The sequence below is a fragment of the Vidua chalybeata genome, chromosome 3 (assembly GCF_026979565.1).
Source record: "Vidua chalybeata isolate OUT-0048 chromosome 3, bVidCha1 merged haplotype, whole genome shotgun sequence".
In the NCBI taxonomy this organism is placed as follows: Eukaryota; Metazoa; Chordata; class Aves; order Passeriformes; family Viduidae; genus Vidua; species Vidua chalybeata.
The window spans coordinates 20,633,985-20,654,075 of NC_071532.1; the positions used below are offsets into that span (position 1 = coordinate 20,633,985).

General features: G+C 40.6%; 1 protein-coding gene across 2 annotated transcripts in view; it reads right to left on the reverse strand.

The window, feature by feature from the left end:
• The window catches only part of RBKS (ribokinase), a 72,305-nt gene that overhangs the window by 2,692 nt on the left and 49,522 nt on the right, over nucleotides 1-20,091 (reverse strand). For both annotated transcript variants that reach the window (XM_053938271.1, XM_053938272.1), the window contains exon 7: nucleotides 18,818-19,006. In XM_053938271.1, the coding sequence (XP_053794246.1) occupies nucleotides 18,818-19,006 (189 nt within the window). The remainder of the gene's footprint in view (nucleotides 1-18,817; nucleotides 19,007-20,091) is intronic.

Consider the following 20,091-nt stretch of genomic DNA (forward strand, 5'->3'; position numbering starts at 1 on the left):
AGGGGTGAGCACAGGATAGGGGCCCTACCCCAGGCCTGGCCTCTCCTTGCCCAGCCCTGCCACAGTGGCTGTTTGCATTGGTGTTTCCAGTCAGAAAACTCCCAGCTTAACTCTTGCTTGGCCTGGAGTTTGAATGCTGTCTTCTATCAGGATACAATGGAGAGCACGGCCTGGCAAATGACAAGTTAATAAGCAAAGCGGTACCCCTGCATGCAGCTGTAGCAGCACCTGTTTCAACAGTTCTGTATTCCTGAACATACCAGGGGCAGGTGAAGGTTTTTATCAATTTCTGTTGGGCCTTTGTCTCCCTTCTGGTTTCCAGAGTGTTCCCACAATGGCAGGTGGAGCAGGAGCAGGTGACTGCTAGTTAAGTATTGCCAGTGTCTTTGTCTGATGCATAATACAAAAATCTCTATCCCACTTCAGAGTTTGTAATCTAATCACTGCATGATTAATTATTAAAGCTATTTTGATGCTGTTGTTACAGACAGGAGTAGGATTTCAGCATGCAGATCTGTTCTGCTGTAGCTCTAGCAGGAAGAACATTTTTTACAGTGATCACTGGGAAACAGAAGTAGCCAAATATTTTAATGAGTAATACTCAGAATATCTGGTGTCAAGTGGCATAAACTGTTACCTGGCAGCAGCATGGAGCAGAATACTCTCTTTCTATTTTTTTCTTTAATAATTGCTGCACTGTTGGCTACAGGAACAAAAAAAGACTAACCATGTGTCACCCAGGTCTGTGTGCCAGTGAGATGGAGTGTAAGTTCTCCCTGCAATGTTACTGTGGCTCTCTGCTCACGGGTGATGCTCTGAGGTGGTGAAATGGCTGGGGATCTCCCTTTTAGCATGGCTGAATAATGATAAATGGCTCTGAAAGCAGAAAAGGGAGAGAACAGCAGACTCCCATCCAGAATAGAAAAAGTCCCCCTAGCATTTTTTTTTTGCAAGAGAAAAGATTACAGGGTGATTGGAGAATACACAGAAGGATTTGATGCCAGTAGATTTTTTCTGAAATCCTCACTTCCCATGCATAGACTGAAGCAGTCAGTATCTGCAAAGCCCAGCTATCACAGACCCAAAGGGTATCATAAATTCAGTTGTTGGTAAGTGAATGTTTTGTGAGGGAGGTGTTTTCAATAGAGGAGCTGCTGCACTGAGAACAGCGTCATGCATCAGACTGATTATGTAGATATGCTGCTCAGCCTTGCTTCTGGTCTGTGCAGACGTGACTGGTCAAACATGACTAAAAGAGCAATAGCACAACTGGTTCAGCTGCAAGGTTAACTGCAGTAAGAACTATTCTTGGCTTACAGAAACAGGCTTTCCTTCTTTGGTATTGTGGCTTAAACTACATTGGGTTTGCTAGATTCAGAAAAGGTTTGCACAGAGCACTAGAAGGAACAGGCTCAAGAGTAAAATCAAGATTACACAAACACTGGAATAGCAAATAGTAGATTTACATTTAGCTGTTTCAAAACTGCTCTAAGAAAAATAATTCTAACCTACTTCACAAAAAGAAATTAATCTGAAAATGACCAGTAAGGTGCATTGAGAGTGCCCACTGACAAAATATAAATACAGAGTATGTAATATTTTACATTCTTCAGCATTTGTCTTCTGGGAATTCTAATGCACTGCAGACTTTGAGATAATCCTCATATCCTTGAGTGCCTGGAGACAATTCATTCCATAATTATGAAAGTATAATGTATTTAACCTTTCTGTAAAGCAGGAGATGCTAGTTTGTTTGAAATAAAATAAAGAATTGGATTTTTAAATTGCCTGATATGCTATGGCTCATTCTTAAATACAAATATCATGGTTTTGACTAATTTGTATGGTTTTGAAGCAGTTTGAAAACCTATTTATATTCTGTGCCACTAGTCTGTAAAGTCCTTGTTTTCCTGTGTGTCTGGAAAAAGGGCATTTTTGTTTCTTACAATCCAGCACTGACTGAGATTCTGTGCCTCTAGAGAAGAGAAAACCCATGAAAACACTTCTATTTATACCTTAGCTTTTGTTAGTCCTGATTTGTCAGAAGCTGGTTCACAACTTTAGTATAACTATTTTTATACGATGCTGCCCTGAGAAGCTTTTTAAGGAAAGTGCTTTGTAAGTGGAAACTATATTGTTCAACAGCCTTTTCAGCATGTAAAGCCTTTTCCAATCCATCATGCACAGACTATTAGGATGCATTTCCCTTATACAATAAGATGACTTGCTCACCAAAAAAATTTGGAGGCCAAGAGGCCAAAAGCTGCAGTTCACAGAGAGGCAGCAGTTCAACTGCCTTGTTCCAGGGCAATCTTTTGCTCAGCCTTTGCTCTCCCAGCCTCTCCTCCTGGGCAAGAGCAACAGCAACTATGGAAGAACATAACAGGGTTTTGGCTCCTGAAACAGGATGTTGTTAGTGAATCTCAGAAAACTTTTCTCAGGTGATTTTTAAGAAGTTACAGTCCTTGTGCAGTCTGGCTATTAACATGGATTCATTCCATTAAATACATTTTAAGAGCATGTTACCCAAAGGCCCAAAGAAACGCCTGAAAAGGATGTTGTACAGCAGTACAAGAGAAATATTTTGCCTGTAATGATGAATTCTTCATGTAGTGAATAAATCAAAACATCAATCCAAAAGCTGTCAAAAACTGCCTCATGATATAGAACCAATAACATTGTTCACAATGATGCTTATAGCCTCCAAGGAGCATTCACAAAAGTGCACAAATAAACGAAGCCTGAGGATTATGCTGATTTAGTGCAGCCTACATCCATGGCAATGCAGAGATGCCCAACTCTGTCAAAGGAACTGGGCCTCGGAGAATTCCTGCTGTATTTATAGCGCTCCACAACTGTGTGATACTGGATTATGCTAAGGATGTTATCGCTCTGTCACATCTGCTCAGCATTCCTTGCTGTACCTCTGCCTACTCTGTACCCAAACTGCAAATTAGCCCTATGTAATACAAAAATAGCTGTCAGCAAAGGCACGCACTATCCATTGCTCACAAGTGGGAAAAGCCTGTGTCTCCCTACAAGAATCCCTGGGCTGTGCCTTGATGAAAGGTTACTAGTGGAACTGGAGAAACATTTACAGCCTTCGGATATATTCAGATAGTCCTGTGCCATTTGGGTCTGTCTCATCTAAGGGACAATTTCAGCTGAAATGCTCAGGGAATAAAATATCCTTTGACGACAGTGTGTGGTGGGGTGACCCTGGATGGATATCAGGTGCCCACCAAAGCTACTCTGCCACAGTTCTGCTACTCTATTCAGTTGAACAAGGGACAGAAAATAGAACAAAAGGCTTGTAGATTGGAATAAGGGCAGGCAGCAATCACCATCACAGGCAAAACAGGCCTGACTTAGGGAAATTAACTTATTACCAATCAGATCAGAGTAGAATAATGAGAAATAAAGCAAATGTTAAAACAGCTTCCCCCATCCTCTATTCTTCCCAAGTTTAATTTCACTTCCATTTTCTCTACCTCCTCCTCACACAGCAGCGCAGGATGACAGAGGATGGGGATTGTGGTCAGTTCACCACATATTTTCTCTGCTGCTCCTTCCTCCTCAGGGGAAGACTCCTCACACTCTTCCTCTGCTCCTACATGGAGTCTCTGCCACAGGAGACAGTCCTCCATGGAATTCTCCATGGAACATGAGTCCCTCCCACAGGCTACAGTCCTTCACGAACTGCTCCAGAGTGTGTCCCTTCCACATGGTTCAGTCCTTCAGGAACAGGCTGCTCCAGTGTGGGTCCCTCACGGGGTCACAAGTTCTGCCTGCAAATCTGTTATAGCATGGACTCCTCTCTCCACAGGTCCTGCAAGGACCCTGCTCCAGCACGGGCTTCCCACAGCCTCCTTTGGGCATTCACCTGCTCCACAGTGGGTCTATTCCACAGGCTGCAGGTGGATCTCTGCATCCTCATCAAGGATCTGCAAGGGAATCTCAGCTCCAGAGCTTGGAGCACCTCCTCCCCCGCCTTCTGCACTGCCCCTGGTATCTGCACAGTTGCTTCTGTCACATCTTCTCTCCCTCTCTGCAGCTGTTGTTGCACAGCACTGTTTTTACCCCTTCTTAAGGGGTAAAACTACATTATCCCAGAGGCACTACCACCATCACTGAAGGGCTCAGCCTTGGCCAGTGGTGGATCCCTCTTGGAGCACTGGCTCTATGGAACATGGGGGAAGCTTCCAGCAGCTTTTCAGAGAAGTCATTCTTGTCGTCCCCCACTACCAAAACCTTGCCATGAAAACCCCACTCGCAGCGGCTGGATCAGTTATGCAGCTTTTGGATTTTTATTATTTCCTTCTTCCTGAAAGAAACCATGTTTATCCTCTATGTGATGGAGAATGATTTATTTTTGGAAATGTTCCTGGCTGGTTTTTTTTTTTTTTTTTTCTTTACTTCTGCATTTATTTGCCTGTGGAATAATTTAAAAAATTATTTTCTGGGAGGTTAATATTTTCTCCCCACATATTTCATCACGTTTCATTGGAAAGATATTTTGGCAGTTTGAATCAAGATAACCTTTAAATTAAACGAACTCCACTATCTCGAAACTCTCCTGAAATTAAACTAATTTGACTATCTTCAAACTGTTTCCTAAAATCAAGGCCTAACAAGGGTGATTACTCCCACAGTTTCTGGGGTTGCTAATCCTGTGTGGAAGCATTGCTGTCTTTGCAGGGCAACCTGCAGATACTGGTGTGGCTCTGCACAGCTGTTCTTAAAGGAGGAGACCTATTGCTAGAATCCCCTAAAACATGAAATATTTGAAAATTACAAAGAAATTTCTCACTAACATAGTTATTCCTGTATCTTTGCAAGGAATTTTGAGCCAGAACAAAGGGGTAGGAAGTCCCTAACTAGGAACTACCAAATTTACCAGTAAGAACCAAATGAACTTGAATCAAATAGCACAGCTTGCCTTGCTAGGTCTAAGTTAGGCTTTTGGTACTGACTAGATAGCACTGCAAAGCTACTTGGGCTGGAAATAAACTGGGAAAAGCACACTGTACCCCAGAGCTTTAGGGTCTGGATCCCCAAATCTATCACTGTGCTTAAGCTGTCCTCTGGTAACTGAGTGTTTCTGCAGTCTTGTCACAAAGAAAGAGCAAATGTTACCCTAAGCCAAAGGAAAATACAGAGAGAATCCTGGAAGTGGTGCTTGTCTCTTCCTTTCTTCTTCCCTTCTGCCTTCCCCACAAGCCCCTCCAGTGCTGTCTGATGTGGTTTGCACACTCCAGGCAAAGCCATGAGGAAGTGTTAGGATGCTGCCCCACCGTAGCTCCTTCCTCCCAGCCCTGTGTAGAATGGCTGAGCTCAGCCAGTGTTTAACAACGGCAGGAGGTGTAAGCTAACACATTTTAATTTGCATTCCCTGTAGGTTGACAGTGCACTCTTAATTCCAGTGATTCAGACTGTAGTTTCATAATAGGCTTAAGCCAATCCATGGTTATGCTACTGCTGAAAGGCTCAGTCCCCACTCATGTTTTTATCCTTGTCTCATGTTCCCACGCCCTCCCCTACATCAGATTTAGCACTTGTGTGGCCAAGCAGTGAGGCAGATCACTTCTATGATCCTTCTGACGACTGGGCTGGCTTTTCTGAGCAAGAAACAATAGTTTCCACCCAGATCAGCAAGTTGCAGTATTACCACATGATAGCTAGTCCACAGCAAACGAGAAAGAGGTAGAAACACTCCTTTCAGCATGATCTTGGATCAGCTTGAGCCAACTGTGAAACCTCACCCTCAGTCAACACCAGGCAATTCATTAACTCAGTTGTGTATCCAAGTCTTAATACTCTGGCTCCTTGTTCACACAGGAAAAGCTGCCTGTTCCACTCTTCCCCCCAGTACCCTGTGGGCTTGGTCTGGAGGAATGAGGGAATGATCACGCTTCCTTTCTGCATCTTTACCAGACTCTGTTCTGGGAAGCTGTGGGAAGGAGCAATCCCTGACTTTCTTGCATTTATGTTGTGATGTACTTGCACAGCCTTGAACAGGGAAAGTTTCTTGCTCACTTACTCAAGTTGAACAAGGCCATCATATCATCTGGTCCTTCACATGTCCTGAGAACTTAAAAGGTAACTAAACCACACCCAGTGTAGACTATCAGTTGGGAAACATCAAAACCAAAGCATACCACACAATGTTTCACATCAGCCATCAGGAATTTTTACCCACTTCCTGACAGATTTCCTGATGGGTCATTAACAGTGATTAATCAGCCTGACCGTTAACCCCCTGCATTCCTGAGAGATTAATCTCAATACAAGGTCTCCTGCAAGCAATTTCTTTCCTTTCTGAAACATCCTACTACCTTAAGTTATGCACTGTTTCTAAAAAGATCAGTGACAAGCATTACAGATGCATGAATTCCCCTGAAATGTTTGGTTTGTGGTGAATGTTGGAAATAAAACATACAACATTCACAACTCTGAAATTTTTAATTTGTATGTCATCTAAAAAGCAGAGATGAAAGTATCTGCTTTACATTTCAAAGCCCATATACAACATCAACTTTGAAGGCAGCTAATAGTGCTCTCATTTCACATGATAGGAAATTAACCCAGCTTAAGATCAAGGATGTTAAGAACACCCACTTTGAGACATTGGTGGGCTGAATCCAAAGCTCCAGATCTTTCATGGGCTAACAGGAGTTAGTTATATGAACTACCCATCCCCTGAAAGTGAGGCACAGCTTGGGAACCCTAAAACTGAGATATGCAAAATAATTAAGTGGACCTCCACAGCGCTGCTGGACTCTCAATCAGGATCAGAACAGAGGAGCTCCCACCTCACTGTTTACAAGAAAAAAACTGCAAGGTATCTGTGAGGTGATGGCTTTCTTCTAGTGCACACTGAGAAGTCTGAAGTCTCAGAAAGATCGCAGGAGAGCTACATTCTCCTGGATAATAATATTCCAGTATTCTGCTCAGCACTGGGGAACAAAGTTATTCTGTGTAGTAGACTGTTAAGTCTAACCCCAGAAAGCCAACAAAGTATTCACCCACAGGGAGCACTCTGTTTTCTGAATCATCTAAACAATCCAGTGTGATGATACTCATATAAACTCCTTTCAACTCCAGATAGCATTTATGGGAAGTGACAAATTTATTTCTTTCTTACACAATGGAGTAAGAGCACTGAACCAGGAACTCCATATACCATTCTGAAAACAATGGATCCATGCTGCTGAACCTGTGAGATTCCTGTCAACCAAACAATTCACCACTATTCTGATTCCTACACTACTAGGGCGATAGATATTTTGGCATGGAATTTTTCAATTTGAGATACACTTCTGTGTAAATTTTCTGTTTAAGATTGAGTTCACTTTTGCCTTCATTATCTGCTTCTTCCCTGGTTCCACACTTGCACTTTGATCTGTGACCTCCTTTCATTTGATCTGGAAGTTCATACCTCACATAGAAACTCAGAAATGTAAGGAGAAACCCTCCACACATTCCTCACCCCCCCCCCTCCCCCCAGTGCATATAAAAAATGTAAGACATACAAAATACAGTACTGGAAAATTCTGATTACACTTCATCTGAACACAAAACGCTCCAGTGGCACTCTTGCGAAGTTATAAACCACCATGTGTCAACAACAGGGAAGCACGCAGGCATCACCTCTAATAGACAGAGGATGGACTTTCAGTTGCAAATGCTACAGGAGCTGTATCCACCTTTCCCGAAATTTGAACTTGTACAGAATCAAGAGTCGTGGTTGAAGCCTAGTGCTAAATATAGCAGCTCCTCAGAAAGTTGATTTGTACTTCTCAAACTGGTTTATCAAGCCTCAACAACATGCAGCCTCAACTCTCCTACTGTAATCAAAAGCTTCACTTATCTCATTTCCTTGAGCAGTACTTCACTCCTTTCATCATTCATGTACCAAATTGTGCTTTCGTCCCAACAAAGCTCACGCTTATGTGTTAATTCACAAATATCATTTAATGGTGAAATGAAACTACAGCCAAAGCTCTGCCCAAAATACATCACGATATTTTGATACTACACTGGAAATTCTGATACTGGGTTTCCCTCCCCAACCAGGAGACAACTGGCCAAATTGTCACTAACTGTGTCACTCAGTATCACATATGAGGCTGACATGGCTTCAGGACCCATAATCTAACAGTTAAGTACGAAGAAGGGAATATCTGTGCTGGACAATTTTACTAGCCACATGTGGTTTTTTTCTCTCAGACTGAAAATGCCAAAGGACTCTTAGTGATCCCATCTAATCTGACGAGAAGCACTCGGAATGACACAACTGCCATCTCGCCTGGAATTGATCAAAAAAACATTCTTTTTTTTTGCACGAAAACTCCATATGCTCGAGTGCCTCTTTCAAAACCACAGCATCTAGCCTTTGTTGGCTGGCCACTGTTTCTGCCTACCTCTGAACTACACATCCTGGAAGGGAAAAAAACCACCAAACTTCAGTAGGTTTTCTGTCTGAGCTCTCCCCACTCTGTCCCCTTGCCAGCTCCCTGCATTCTTTTTCCAACTGAGTTTGTGTAATCGTTTCGATGACTACTCAAGCTGTATCTCCTCTCTTGAATTTCAGTTAGATGTGACTTACAAGCCAGAACTGCTGTTCTGCTCACAGTATTGTTTTCTGCTACCCAGTCATTCTCTTGTCCTTAACCTGTGGGGCAGGAGTCCAGAAAACAGGGCTCCCACTCCTCACTCATGGTCTTCAGCAGTAGGTGACCACCAAGGCACTGCTTCTGACAGAAAGGCATTCTCTGAGAAATTCCCTGTAAAATAGATCTTTCCAAGCAACACCCTGCCTGCTTAATGATTTCGTAACAAAATCACAGATACCAACAATGAGGCCCAAGCTTCCAGAGAATTTCCTCACCTTTTCCCTGTATTTCTGTATCTCTTTGTGCTTTGAAATTAATAAAACAAATACTCCTTATAGACATTTGGGCAGCTGACAAACATTGTGGCTAGAATTTGGGAATCTGATTTTCTACAGATGACTTTCTCTACAATAGCTGGGTTTATGTCTGTATGTCTTCCTCTAAACACACAGACACAAAAAAAAAAAAAACAACTGAGAAAAGTGGCAAAATCAATGCACTCAACTGTAAACTTGCTATTAAAGACATTCCTATAGGTTACTGCTAAAATCATAAAAAGTTACAGTTTTAGTTTCCTTCAATTTCTCCAATGAAAGTTGTAAAATATTTCTGTCTATGGGACAGGCTACTAGAGATTAATTCTTTCATTCTTGATAAGAAATACAACTTCTGGCATTTTCTGCAGTTATAATTTGCAAAAGCAAGAAGCCTGATTTCCCCACTATTCTCATTTCTCTGTTCTTGTTCTTTTGAAAACCCAATTATGCAATATCACCAATCTAACTCAAACCTTTCTGGTTTCTGTAGTGACAAAAATTACTTGGCATTGAAAACTCTGTTGGAGGAAATAATGAAATCTGATATTGTTCAATATCATCATTACTGCACTTGGCATTTCTGGGCAACTAGGCCAGAAAGGGGTTCCAGAGCCAGCTTTGCCTTCCCTCTCACCACAACCAGAACTGATGTGAAGAAATTGAGAAGAGTAAGTTATGTTCCACAATAGCCTGGATGATACTTGGTTCTGCAGAGAATAGTTTTAAAGAAGAAAGGGAGACATATAACATTTGTTAGCTAACCATGAAGAGAAAAAAAATGATGAGGGGTTTGGCCAAGAATATGCTGCACTATTACACAGCGGATTGCATTTGCAACTTCCTACAGCTCAGGCCAGAAAAAGATACTTGGGAAGGTGATGCTCTGGATGTGCCAGAAGTGCCAGCTTCCACTAGCTATTTTTAACTGCAGGAATTGCATTAGAAAGGATGACTGCACACAGTTGGTCTTCCTTCCTCTTCATCCTTTCTGCAACTCAGATATCCCAGAGTGCTATCTACCATTACAAATGGCACTCCTCATGTGAATGCACCGGCAGCCCAGGATCTGCTCCAACACAGGGTGAGCTACATACCAGGACTAAGCATCTTCGTGGAGGAGACCCTGAGCTGGACTCTATCATAGAGTCAAGAGGAGGACAGCAAATCAAAAAAGGGATGCAGCATGTTTTGCTGTGATGATTTTTACTTGTGTTGCATTCTATGGTTAGCCCAAGAGAAGCAATAAAAGTAATTTCCTACTCTGCTATCAACTTGCATAAATTATACAATTGTTTCATTTACTAAAACATCCCAGAAGTGAGATAGCACAAAAATATTTCTGATCTCAGCCTCTCTAGACCTTATCCAAATGTACTCTCAGGTGTAGATGTTGGATGTGGTATAATTCCCATGTTCTGGCCCACAGACAAAACACTCAAGTTGCTACACATATGCTGCCAGCATCCCTACCTTTTTATGTCCAGAATAATAATCAACCGGGTTAATTTCCAAACTGGAATGTTTCTCAGTATGCCAGTAGTGGAGCCAAAGCACCTGCTCTCATAGCATATTTCCATAAACTCCCTACAGCCTCTTCAAGAAGCATCCAATGCAAAGCAACTCTGCATTGCCATGTACTTTCTCCTTTATGTGGATATTTCCAATGATGTCCAGTTCTAAAAATGAGACAGTTGATAGCCTGACAAAAATTTTCCTCCAGTCCGATTTTTTTTAAGATGAGCATAGAAAACAAGTCATGATTAAACAAAGGAAACAGGTTCACTTGCCACTGAAGAGCCAGTGTCTGCATGTTTTGTTCCCTATCTACAGAACAGCATTCTGAATAGTACTTTCCTTATGTTGTAAATAATGTAAGGTGCTTAGCAACTTTTTGTATATGTATATGGAATAAAGCTGTAGGACACAATCAGACACAATGCCATGACTCGTTACTGACCATGTGTAGCAAAACCAAACAACTCTTGCTATCACTAAAATAGTTTTACTGAGTTTTTGTTGCCTGGCACACTACAATCTTAGAAGGGGCTTAAAAATGAAATATTGGCTTTAATCTTCTCTTTATAATATGTCTTCATTAAGTACCCCTTGTAATTTAACGCAATTTGTGGCAAATGCTAATACTGCTTTGGGCCCACTTCTCCCTGTCAGCTGTATCTCTGTTAAATTATGCATTTCCATCTGGAAAGAAACTGTACAGGACTGTAGGCTCTCTTCCACTTAGAGTCAGGAATGGAAAGGGATTTAATTAGATGCTCCGTGGTTGAGAAAAGGACTAGAGCAAAGCCTGGGTGGTCCATGGAATCTTCCACTGGAAAACAAGACAGCAAATTGTTCTGTACAAGCTTGCTTCTGTTTGCTCATTTTGTTTACATTGTTTGTTCTTACAGATTAAAATAGACAGTTACTAGGCAGATAAACAGTGCTTCCTTCCACGACAATGTTGTCCAAAAGTTAAGAGAGCAGCATGGGACAATATATGCCTGGGCTTAATTTTTGGCTGCATCGCTTCAACTCCCTATATAACTTGGAGCAGAACATTTTTAGCCTGTGCTTCAGTGCACCCAGTTGTTAACATTTTTGATCCACTTTTCCAATTTGTACAAGGGGGATAATACAGCTTTCTGCTCCCCAAGGGGAAAGAGGGTGCATCCAGCTTGCTCCACATTTTCTCAGTTGACTGCCAATGCAGAGGGATGCCACTCTTGCAATCCCTCTTGTCACTAGATACCTGAATACCCTTAGGCCACTGACCAAGCCTTAACAAACTGAAGTGTCTTCAGAAGGCCTGAATCAGAAGCAGAAACTCATGAGGAACTAAGCAAGTCCCATCTAGACTTAACTGTGAGTCAACTCACATGCAGTCATTTCAGTCATGTGCCCTTTCACAGTTCAGCTGAACTCCAGAACATAATAGATGCAGCTTTATTTAGACTTACAGTGCTGATCACTGATTGGAGTGCCTGGCAGATTAACTTATTCCTCATGGTTTTTCTGTTCCAAAATTCAATGGATTCCATATTTGTAAAAAAGGGAACGCAGAAGGCTAAGTCAGAAAGTGGGCTATGACTGGAACTAAACTTATTTATTAACCTATTTGGGTTGCATGTTAAAGAAAGGAAGCTATTATGGTGTCGTTTTGTGGGATGTTAATGGGAGCTCTGAGCATAATTACTCTGTGTTTTGGTGTGTCTGAATAAACTCCACTGATAAATAAGATTTTTGCTCAGTAGTAACATCTCTTTCCTTGAACATGAAAGGGAAGATGAGAAAAAAAAAAAGAACTGAAAAAGAAAAAAGAGAAAAAAAGAAAACAAAAAAGAAGAATAAAAAGGAAAAGGAAAATGAAAAGGAAAAAGACAAAAAAATATAAAATAACAAGGAAAAAGAAAAAGGAGAAAAAGGATACTTTTTAGGGTGAAGGAAAAAAGAAAATAGAAAACCACAAAGGTTTACTCCTTGCTACATCCTTGGGTAGGAAACAGTTAAACAGTTAGCATTTTTCTTTTCTTAGCAAGTCAGAGAACTGTACATCAGACACATTGTCTGCCAAATGCTTCATTTACTACCAGCTGCATTTTTACTTTGTTGAGAGATAACTGAAATAAAATCACTGTTCTTTGTGCAAACGACATGCTAAATAATGTACGGCTACAAGATTATTAAATAGCAAAGGCATTTGATAATATTAGAGTCAACCACAAGTCCCACTTCTGCTGATGCACAGAATTTTGAGTAATTAGTCATTGCACAGAGTGTTGTATTTATATCCCCTTGAGCCTCAGACGTTAGGCCACAAAGTCAGGAGACAAAGAATTGCTGTTATTAGGAGGGCTGTTTTGGATTTATTTATATTCTAAGGCTCTATTTCAGTGTCCACTTCACTCCTCTGGCTCAGGCTTACTCCAAACCAGAAGATACAGCTAAGTCAGAGAATTTTAGTGTAAACCATATTTTTACAGACATGACCTCTCCACTTCAAGCAGAAGCACTTCAATGAGTTTGCAAAGCCCCCAAAGAAGCACAAGTGGCCTGAGGTTATATGAAAAGCCTGGGAAAAAGGCCTCCCAGGTTCTGTTCTGATCTCTAACAGACTTCTCATGGCTTATACACATTAATAGCAGCTCCAATTTATGGACAGATAAATTGGGATACAAAGAAGACATGTAACTCTTCCAAGGATTTACAGCAAGACTTTTGCAGTGCCCTGGAACTCTTAATCAGTCCTTTGTTAAAACTGCTAAACCACACTGCCTTCTTTAGACCACAATTGCTGCACAGGCCTGAATACTGTGGCATATCTAAAATTATACAGTTATACACTTATATGAGGCTTTATTAAAATAAGGGTTGTGTAACATCTTCAGAGTTCAATACAAAGCTGCCTAGTGAGCAATCTACTGTTTAAAGACAGCCTTCATAATTCTCCTAATAGAAGAGACAGATTTAATAAATTGTATCAAGAAATCTGAGGGAAACAACAGGATTTGAACAAAAACATCTTATGAGAATTCATATTGTAGCAATGAGCCTTTCTTTTGCAGAACTGACATGAAAAAATAATGGTAACATTTTTGATTATGACGAATAGTATGTATCACATCTCTGAGATTACTGAACAGAAAAGGACTACATAGAATAAATCATATGCTTATGTCACATTTCAGGCAGAGTAGATTAAATGTTGAATTTTATCCCTTCTCCTAAATGATTTTCATGTTTACAAGCATGGCACTTCAACCTGTAAGCTTCTCTTAGCAGGCTGTGCAATCTCTGTATCCAAAAAGCACAACCAGGCAGGGAAAATGCTGGTAATATAAGAAATTGCATGGTAAATGTAATGGTTGTGCTTAGAAATACTGCAAAGTTAAACATTCTAGGTCCTCCATGACATTTAAAAGAGGGACCATTGACTTGCTGTGATTACTAGGGGCACCACTGTGAAAAGTGATTCCAGATTTTCATTTAAATATTGTGTGCCCAAGTACATATTTGCCTTTAAAGAAAATACATCTATGCCTAAGCCAGAGATACAGACGCCCGATCTCCTGGCTGTGAGTGTGCTAATGCAGGACTTTTTCCACACAACAGTGATATGTGTAAACCTAGAGGTCAACTGATGAAGAGGTCCTAAATATAGCAACCATACTATGCATTTAGAAGACCAGATGAGTTAAAAATTAGGAAGTCACCCTAACTGGTGCAAGTATATATTCGTCATCTTGATCCAGGTTGGGTTCTGGTGCAAACTGGAGATTCTAAAAACTAACTCTAGATGACCTCCTCCCCAAAGTGATCTTTGTGCTGTAACCTAGAAATGGGGGTCCAACAGAGAGGCAGCCCCAGCTTACTTAGAGAGCCCCCGTTTTCCACTAATGCCGCTGCACAGGAGAGATTCTGCTAGTGCCAGCTCTCCAATTCGAGTCATGTACCCTAGACGGGACACCCCAGTTGCAACTGCAAGGAGCAACCAAAGAGCAAATCCCAGAGCCAGCAGACACGTTCCAGCCTGCCATAGCCACTGACCCCACCTCCAGAGGAGGCCTGGCATGGCTCTGAAGCCCAGATCCTGAGTAACCTGGAGCTCCAGACAGCCTGAATGCCCCTCTGAAGTCCACCTGCACATACTAAGCCTCAGGCAGGCCTCTGGCAGTAGCTCAAGGACTTGACTTGGTTCCCAGCTGTCACTTGAACTGCTCAGCTCCATACTATCCCATAGTGCTTTTTTTTCAAAATGGAAGGGAACTAATCTCACTGCTGGCCATATTCCAGCTTTGAGTAATTACATTCTTCTGACAAATTTTCCTTGGCAGTTTCAATGGAATATAATTAGTAAAAGTAAATAGATGTAAATAGTGCTGTAAATTACACTTTGCATGATTGTCAGAAGCAGAGGGGGAGAGCAAGGGTGAAAGGGCAAAAAGAGCAGAGCTTCATTCTCCAGTATGGATGATGTTGTGGCCTTCTATCTCAACGGAGCACATATGTCTCTGCCAAGACGGCTTGTTCAGGGCTACTGCAGCAGCAGATGTCGAAATCCAGGATCATCGTGTGGTTCATCACACAGATCATCCCCTTCACCTCAAGTACAGCTCTGACATGATGGAGTTTGGTCATGTCCCACAGATGTTTGTGAGCAGCTGCTGTGCTCCACCTCAGCTGTGCTCCTGCTTCAGCAGCAGGCAATCTGCTTCTCACATACACAACTGCAAAATGTGTGTATATGATATTATTATTTTCTATGAAATGCTTACCAGATTTGTGAGTGATTTGTGAAACCTTCTGCTACCAACAGAAGTGTCATATAAATGGAATTACATAATTGTCCTTCACAGCTATTTTAATGTAGCTTCATGTACTAGTTTCACCTAGAGTGGAAATAGCTTCTTCCAAAAATAAAGTAAATGCGTATATTTAACTTAATATAGTCAAATAAATTTAAAAGCAACTATTTAAAGTAACGAAAATAGAATATAATATATACCTATATTAGTACTTTATTATGTGTCAAATGTCTCATGTACATCAACTGTTTCAAATACAAATTGGTATATGGTGGGCTTAATCAGATATTTCTGTCATAGAGAAAGTTGGAGGATGATTTTTCAATAATTCACTTATTTTTATTTTTATTCAAAATTTGCATACAGAAAGTGGATAGCAGAAACTAGTAAAATGAAAGGAAAGTTAATTTTCGTAACAAAAGCTTATTGCACTATTTGGCTATAATAGGAGGAACAGATGTTTCAGCTTTACAATACCATGTCTTGCAAAACTTCCCTCTGAACAACTATTCGTGCTCTACATGTTTTGGACTGTGTATGGAGAGCTCTGCTAACAGTCATAAGAAGCATTGCATACATTACTAAAGCCCACACTAAGATAATTAGTGCTAAAAAAAAGAATCAACAAGCCTTTTTTCCCTCTTTATAGTATTGATTTAGTGTGGGTGAAAAACGCCAGATTTTCAATCTTGAAGATTCATGTTCCACCACAGAGTGGGAGATGGAGCCAGCTTTTCCCAGTGTTCTGCCAATAAACACTTAGATTAACCACCTCAAAAGTAGAGAGGAAGAGCCAGGCTCTACAGCCTATCAACCCTTAGGGTCTCTGATGAACCTGTGAACATGGACAGTGGGGAGCACACAAACTAGGACAAGGAACTCAAATTCTTAATCTTTGTGGCTGTACCTACCCAAGTATTTTGTTGTTCAAAAATTTCTAAAATTGCTGTGGACAACAGAAATTACCAGGGGTCAGTACTGAAGTTGCAGTGCTGCAGAGAGGACTCTGGGCAGTGGTAGCAGCCATGGAAAATTTCTGCAGTAAAAGGGGACTTTGAAGATAATTTTGTATCTTGCATGTGTATCTTCTAAATGGCAAACTCTGGTTTTTAGTAAGGACTCTGTAGTCTTTTGCAAATTCTGTGATAGGGTACACATGTCATTTAACTCTGTCTGGCAGTAGCTTTACCTTCTGCAGACCTAAACAGTATCAATACAGAAACATGCACATAACCCAATGTGATTGCGCCCAGTCCCTCGAGATGCTGAAGTCAGAGCAGTTTAAAGTAGCAACTTTTTTTTAGTATCAAACGGCAGGCTAAGAGCATACACGTGAGCAACTCTGAATACCCTGTGGGTAGGTGGCTACTTGGTAAACCACCTTACAAGTTTGATCCTTCCCCTGGGGAAGAATCTACTGTGGACATGCCTTGAAGAAAGTAACATGTCCTACTAGAATGTTTAATGTTTATTTTAATAAGAGAGCAATCCAGGTTAGTCAAGGATGACATTATTTTGCTTAATGCGTGTAAGGGTTGCTTTAAAACCACTTGCTTTCAGGCAAAGTGATAATCAGGCTAAGCACTGTAAGACTTTTATAATGGAAGGCCAACACATATTTTTTCATTCAGGCTGCAAGAATAAACCAAGCACAGCTGTTTTACTGAAAACAACCCACTGGTATTTAAGTAGATTAACAAAATTAACTGTGAAAATCCTCTGCTATGTGGAAGCCAAATAACCTGTTGGCCACAAGGAGGCAGGGCAAGGATTTAGTAAATTAAAAGAAACTGTTTTTATTTAAAATAAAAAGATTTTTTTTTAAAAAAGAAGTGCATTACATTCGTTCAGACATGAAACTCCGAACTGCTAGGCAAGATAAAAAGCATTTTTCATCCACAGTGTGTGGTTTCAGTATTGCTGTTTTATTCCAAGAGCAGCAAATCTTTATCTTTAAGATATCAAACAATAGCTGATCTGGAAGCAATTTTCTTCTTTTGAAGAAGCAGATCACACATATTTATTCAACATCCCTTCTGTGTGCTAGAGAAGAAGCTCTAGCAGTAAGTTTTGATAGCAGCAGTGGATTTTACCAACTCAGAGCAAGAAGCTGTACTGCCAGGTTCACAAGGTGTTGCTCCCAAGCTAATAAATCCTGCTTCTGGATAGCTTTGGGAGCTCTGCCTTTCACTTCCTTGGCACTTCTAATTCTGGGCTAACAGCAAGCAGAGGCAACTTGGCGTCTGTAGTGTCCTACCAAGAACCTTTTGCATGAACCAAGAACCTTAGTGATGTCTCCTTCCCCCAACTAGAAATTCAAGACATTCCAAACCCAAGGTCAAGCTTCTAAATGACAAAGCGGCAAAAGAAGAAAATAAAACCAAAGTATCTCTATTTCAGAGTTATGCAGAAAAATATTATATTGACCAATGAAACAACGCTTTCTACAGTATCAGAATATCACAGTCCAAACCTATAAGTGATCTTCTGATTGAGATGAAGTGACTTTACTCTTAGCTCTGCTACTGCATGTTACTGACCTAGGTAATTTCAACTCCCTCTGCCTCTGTTTCTTCATCCTTTAAGCAGTTGCCTTTCCTCTTTGTGAATCAGTATGAGGTCCACGAATAAAAAACATGCTACAAGAACTAGTTGTTATTAATGCAATTCAGATATGGAACGTACCAGATGGTAAAATCTCCAGGATTTTAATGAACTATTGTAACAGAACATATGTAATATGACGTTATTATAACAGGCATTTAAATGTATAGTTAGTACATATAACGTGACCTGCTCTGCTCTCAGTAACTCCACTGGAATTATTTTGGATTTATGTCAGATAATACTAGGAACACAAAATAGCCCCATATGTGCAATGTGGTAAGGTTTTCACAGCAATGATATCTTAACTGTTGCCTGTCCTGTTTTCCTCTTTTGCTGGGGGTATTGTATTTTGTGGTTTCACAGAGCAAGTTTTCTGCACTTAGTTCTGAGCAGGAAGCAAAGAGGTATCCTAATGCCAAAGGTTAAAATGCGCCTGACCAAGTATCCCTTACCTAGCATCATAAAACAGTCATCATGAAACAGCAAGAACTTTTGGTTTTTTCCACTATATTCTGTAAAAATTATGTCTTTAATCACTTTATGCTAGATTTGGTAAGTAATTCATGCTTTGTCAGAAGAATCAAACATTCAGTTTCAGACTGTGAGTAGTATCTCCATTCTCTCACAGTGTCTGAGTTCTACACAAGATGAAGTAAATGAAAGGGCAAAGGTGAAAAACAGGACTGCAGCTCAATCCAGTGGCATCACATACTACAGTCAAAGACAGGTACTTCAGTAAAGGAGGAACATGGGGATGGCTTTAGTATGTATAATAGTTCTAGCTCATCTACAACAGAACTACAAAACTCAGGTAAATTAACATTTAATATATGAGACACTGGAAGCAAGATACCAATTTCACGTCATAAATTAGCCTTTGTGCTAGTGCCCAAAGATCTGGCTGATTACTCACTGCTTTCCCCTAGTGCTTAAGCAGTCTTTTCCAAAGCAAGACAGTTAAACCACAAAAACGTACCGTAGTGTCCACAGCCCTGACCTTCCCAGCAGGAACGTGCTTTGGAATGGGTTCGTCTCCTGATATCATCATGCAGCCTTCTGCTCCAAGAGTAACAATTACGAGCTTACACCCTCTTTCTAACAGCATGCGTCCCACCTTTTCAGCATCTTCAAGGTTGCCAACTGGGATGCCCGTTAAAATTTCTGCCTGGAAAACAACCCACGCAAATGAAAATCATAATCTGACAGCATTCATTTTTGGACAACTGTTGCATTTGAAAACAGTATTTAGTATCTTTAAAAAATGTGTATTGTAGGATGATCATGAAACCACTTCCTACGCTGATATTCAGCTGTGTCTTGCTCTTTGCTTGAAATCAGTGTGTCCTTCAGGCACAGCAGACTAACAGAGAGCAGCCTAGGCAGAGAGACACAGGAGGTGTGGGTTCTGTTCGAGCTTCTATAACTTACCTGGTATACAACCCTTAGTAAAATCACACTTCTCCCACATGCCTCAGTTTTTTCATCTGTGAAATGGGCACAGTGACACAGAATCAGCAAACGCATTTTGTGGTTTAATGTGAAAAAATGCTGCAAGTCAACTTAGTCAAGATTCTTAAGGGCTATTTATCACTAAGTGAGGAACTTTTTAAGCACTTTTTAAAATTCTCAGCTAGCTAGAGGGACATCACAAGGGAAAATCTCTTCCAGGAAAAAAAAAATTGCTCAACTTTGAACACCCTGTTCAGTTTATTATATATTTTTGGTATACAATTTTGGTATATATCTTTTGAGAATACCTAATATTTATCTGAAGCCCTCTTTGGACGAAGGCCCATTAAAAAATTATTATATATTTGTGTTACAGCCATGTCCATATGCCTCTATCAACTGTGCTGGCTCTGTACAAACACAGTTAAACTCTTCTTCTAATTGATGGTAGCTTAAGTAAACTTCTCCCAGCTGGATCTTAAAATTTATCTCTTCTAGTTCCACCAAACAAAGAGTAAAACTTCACCAAAATCTGCAGTGAAGACTTCAGAATCAAACAACATTTTCATCACTTCACACATTTTCTTGATGGCATTGTATTGTTAAGTATATAATGTGCTTTTTCTCTTCTTTTTGGAAGGGAAAAGAACAAGAATGAAACAGGAAGAAAAGGAAGAGAAATCATCTTTTCTCTGAAACAGTCTACTAGGCAGTTCTCCTGCATAATACTGTATGCCTTCAACTGTAAGTAAACAGACACATTACATTTTGCTGTCTTCACTAAATTTTGTCCTGCTTGCC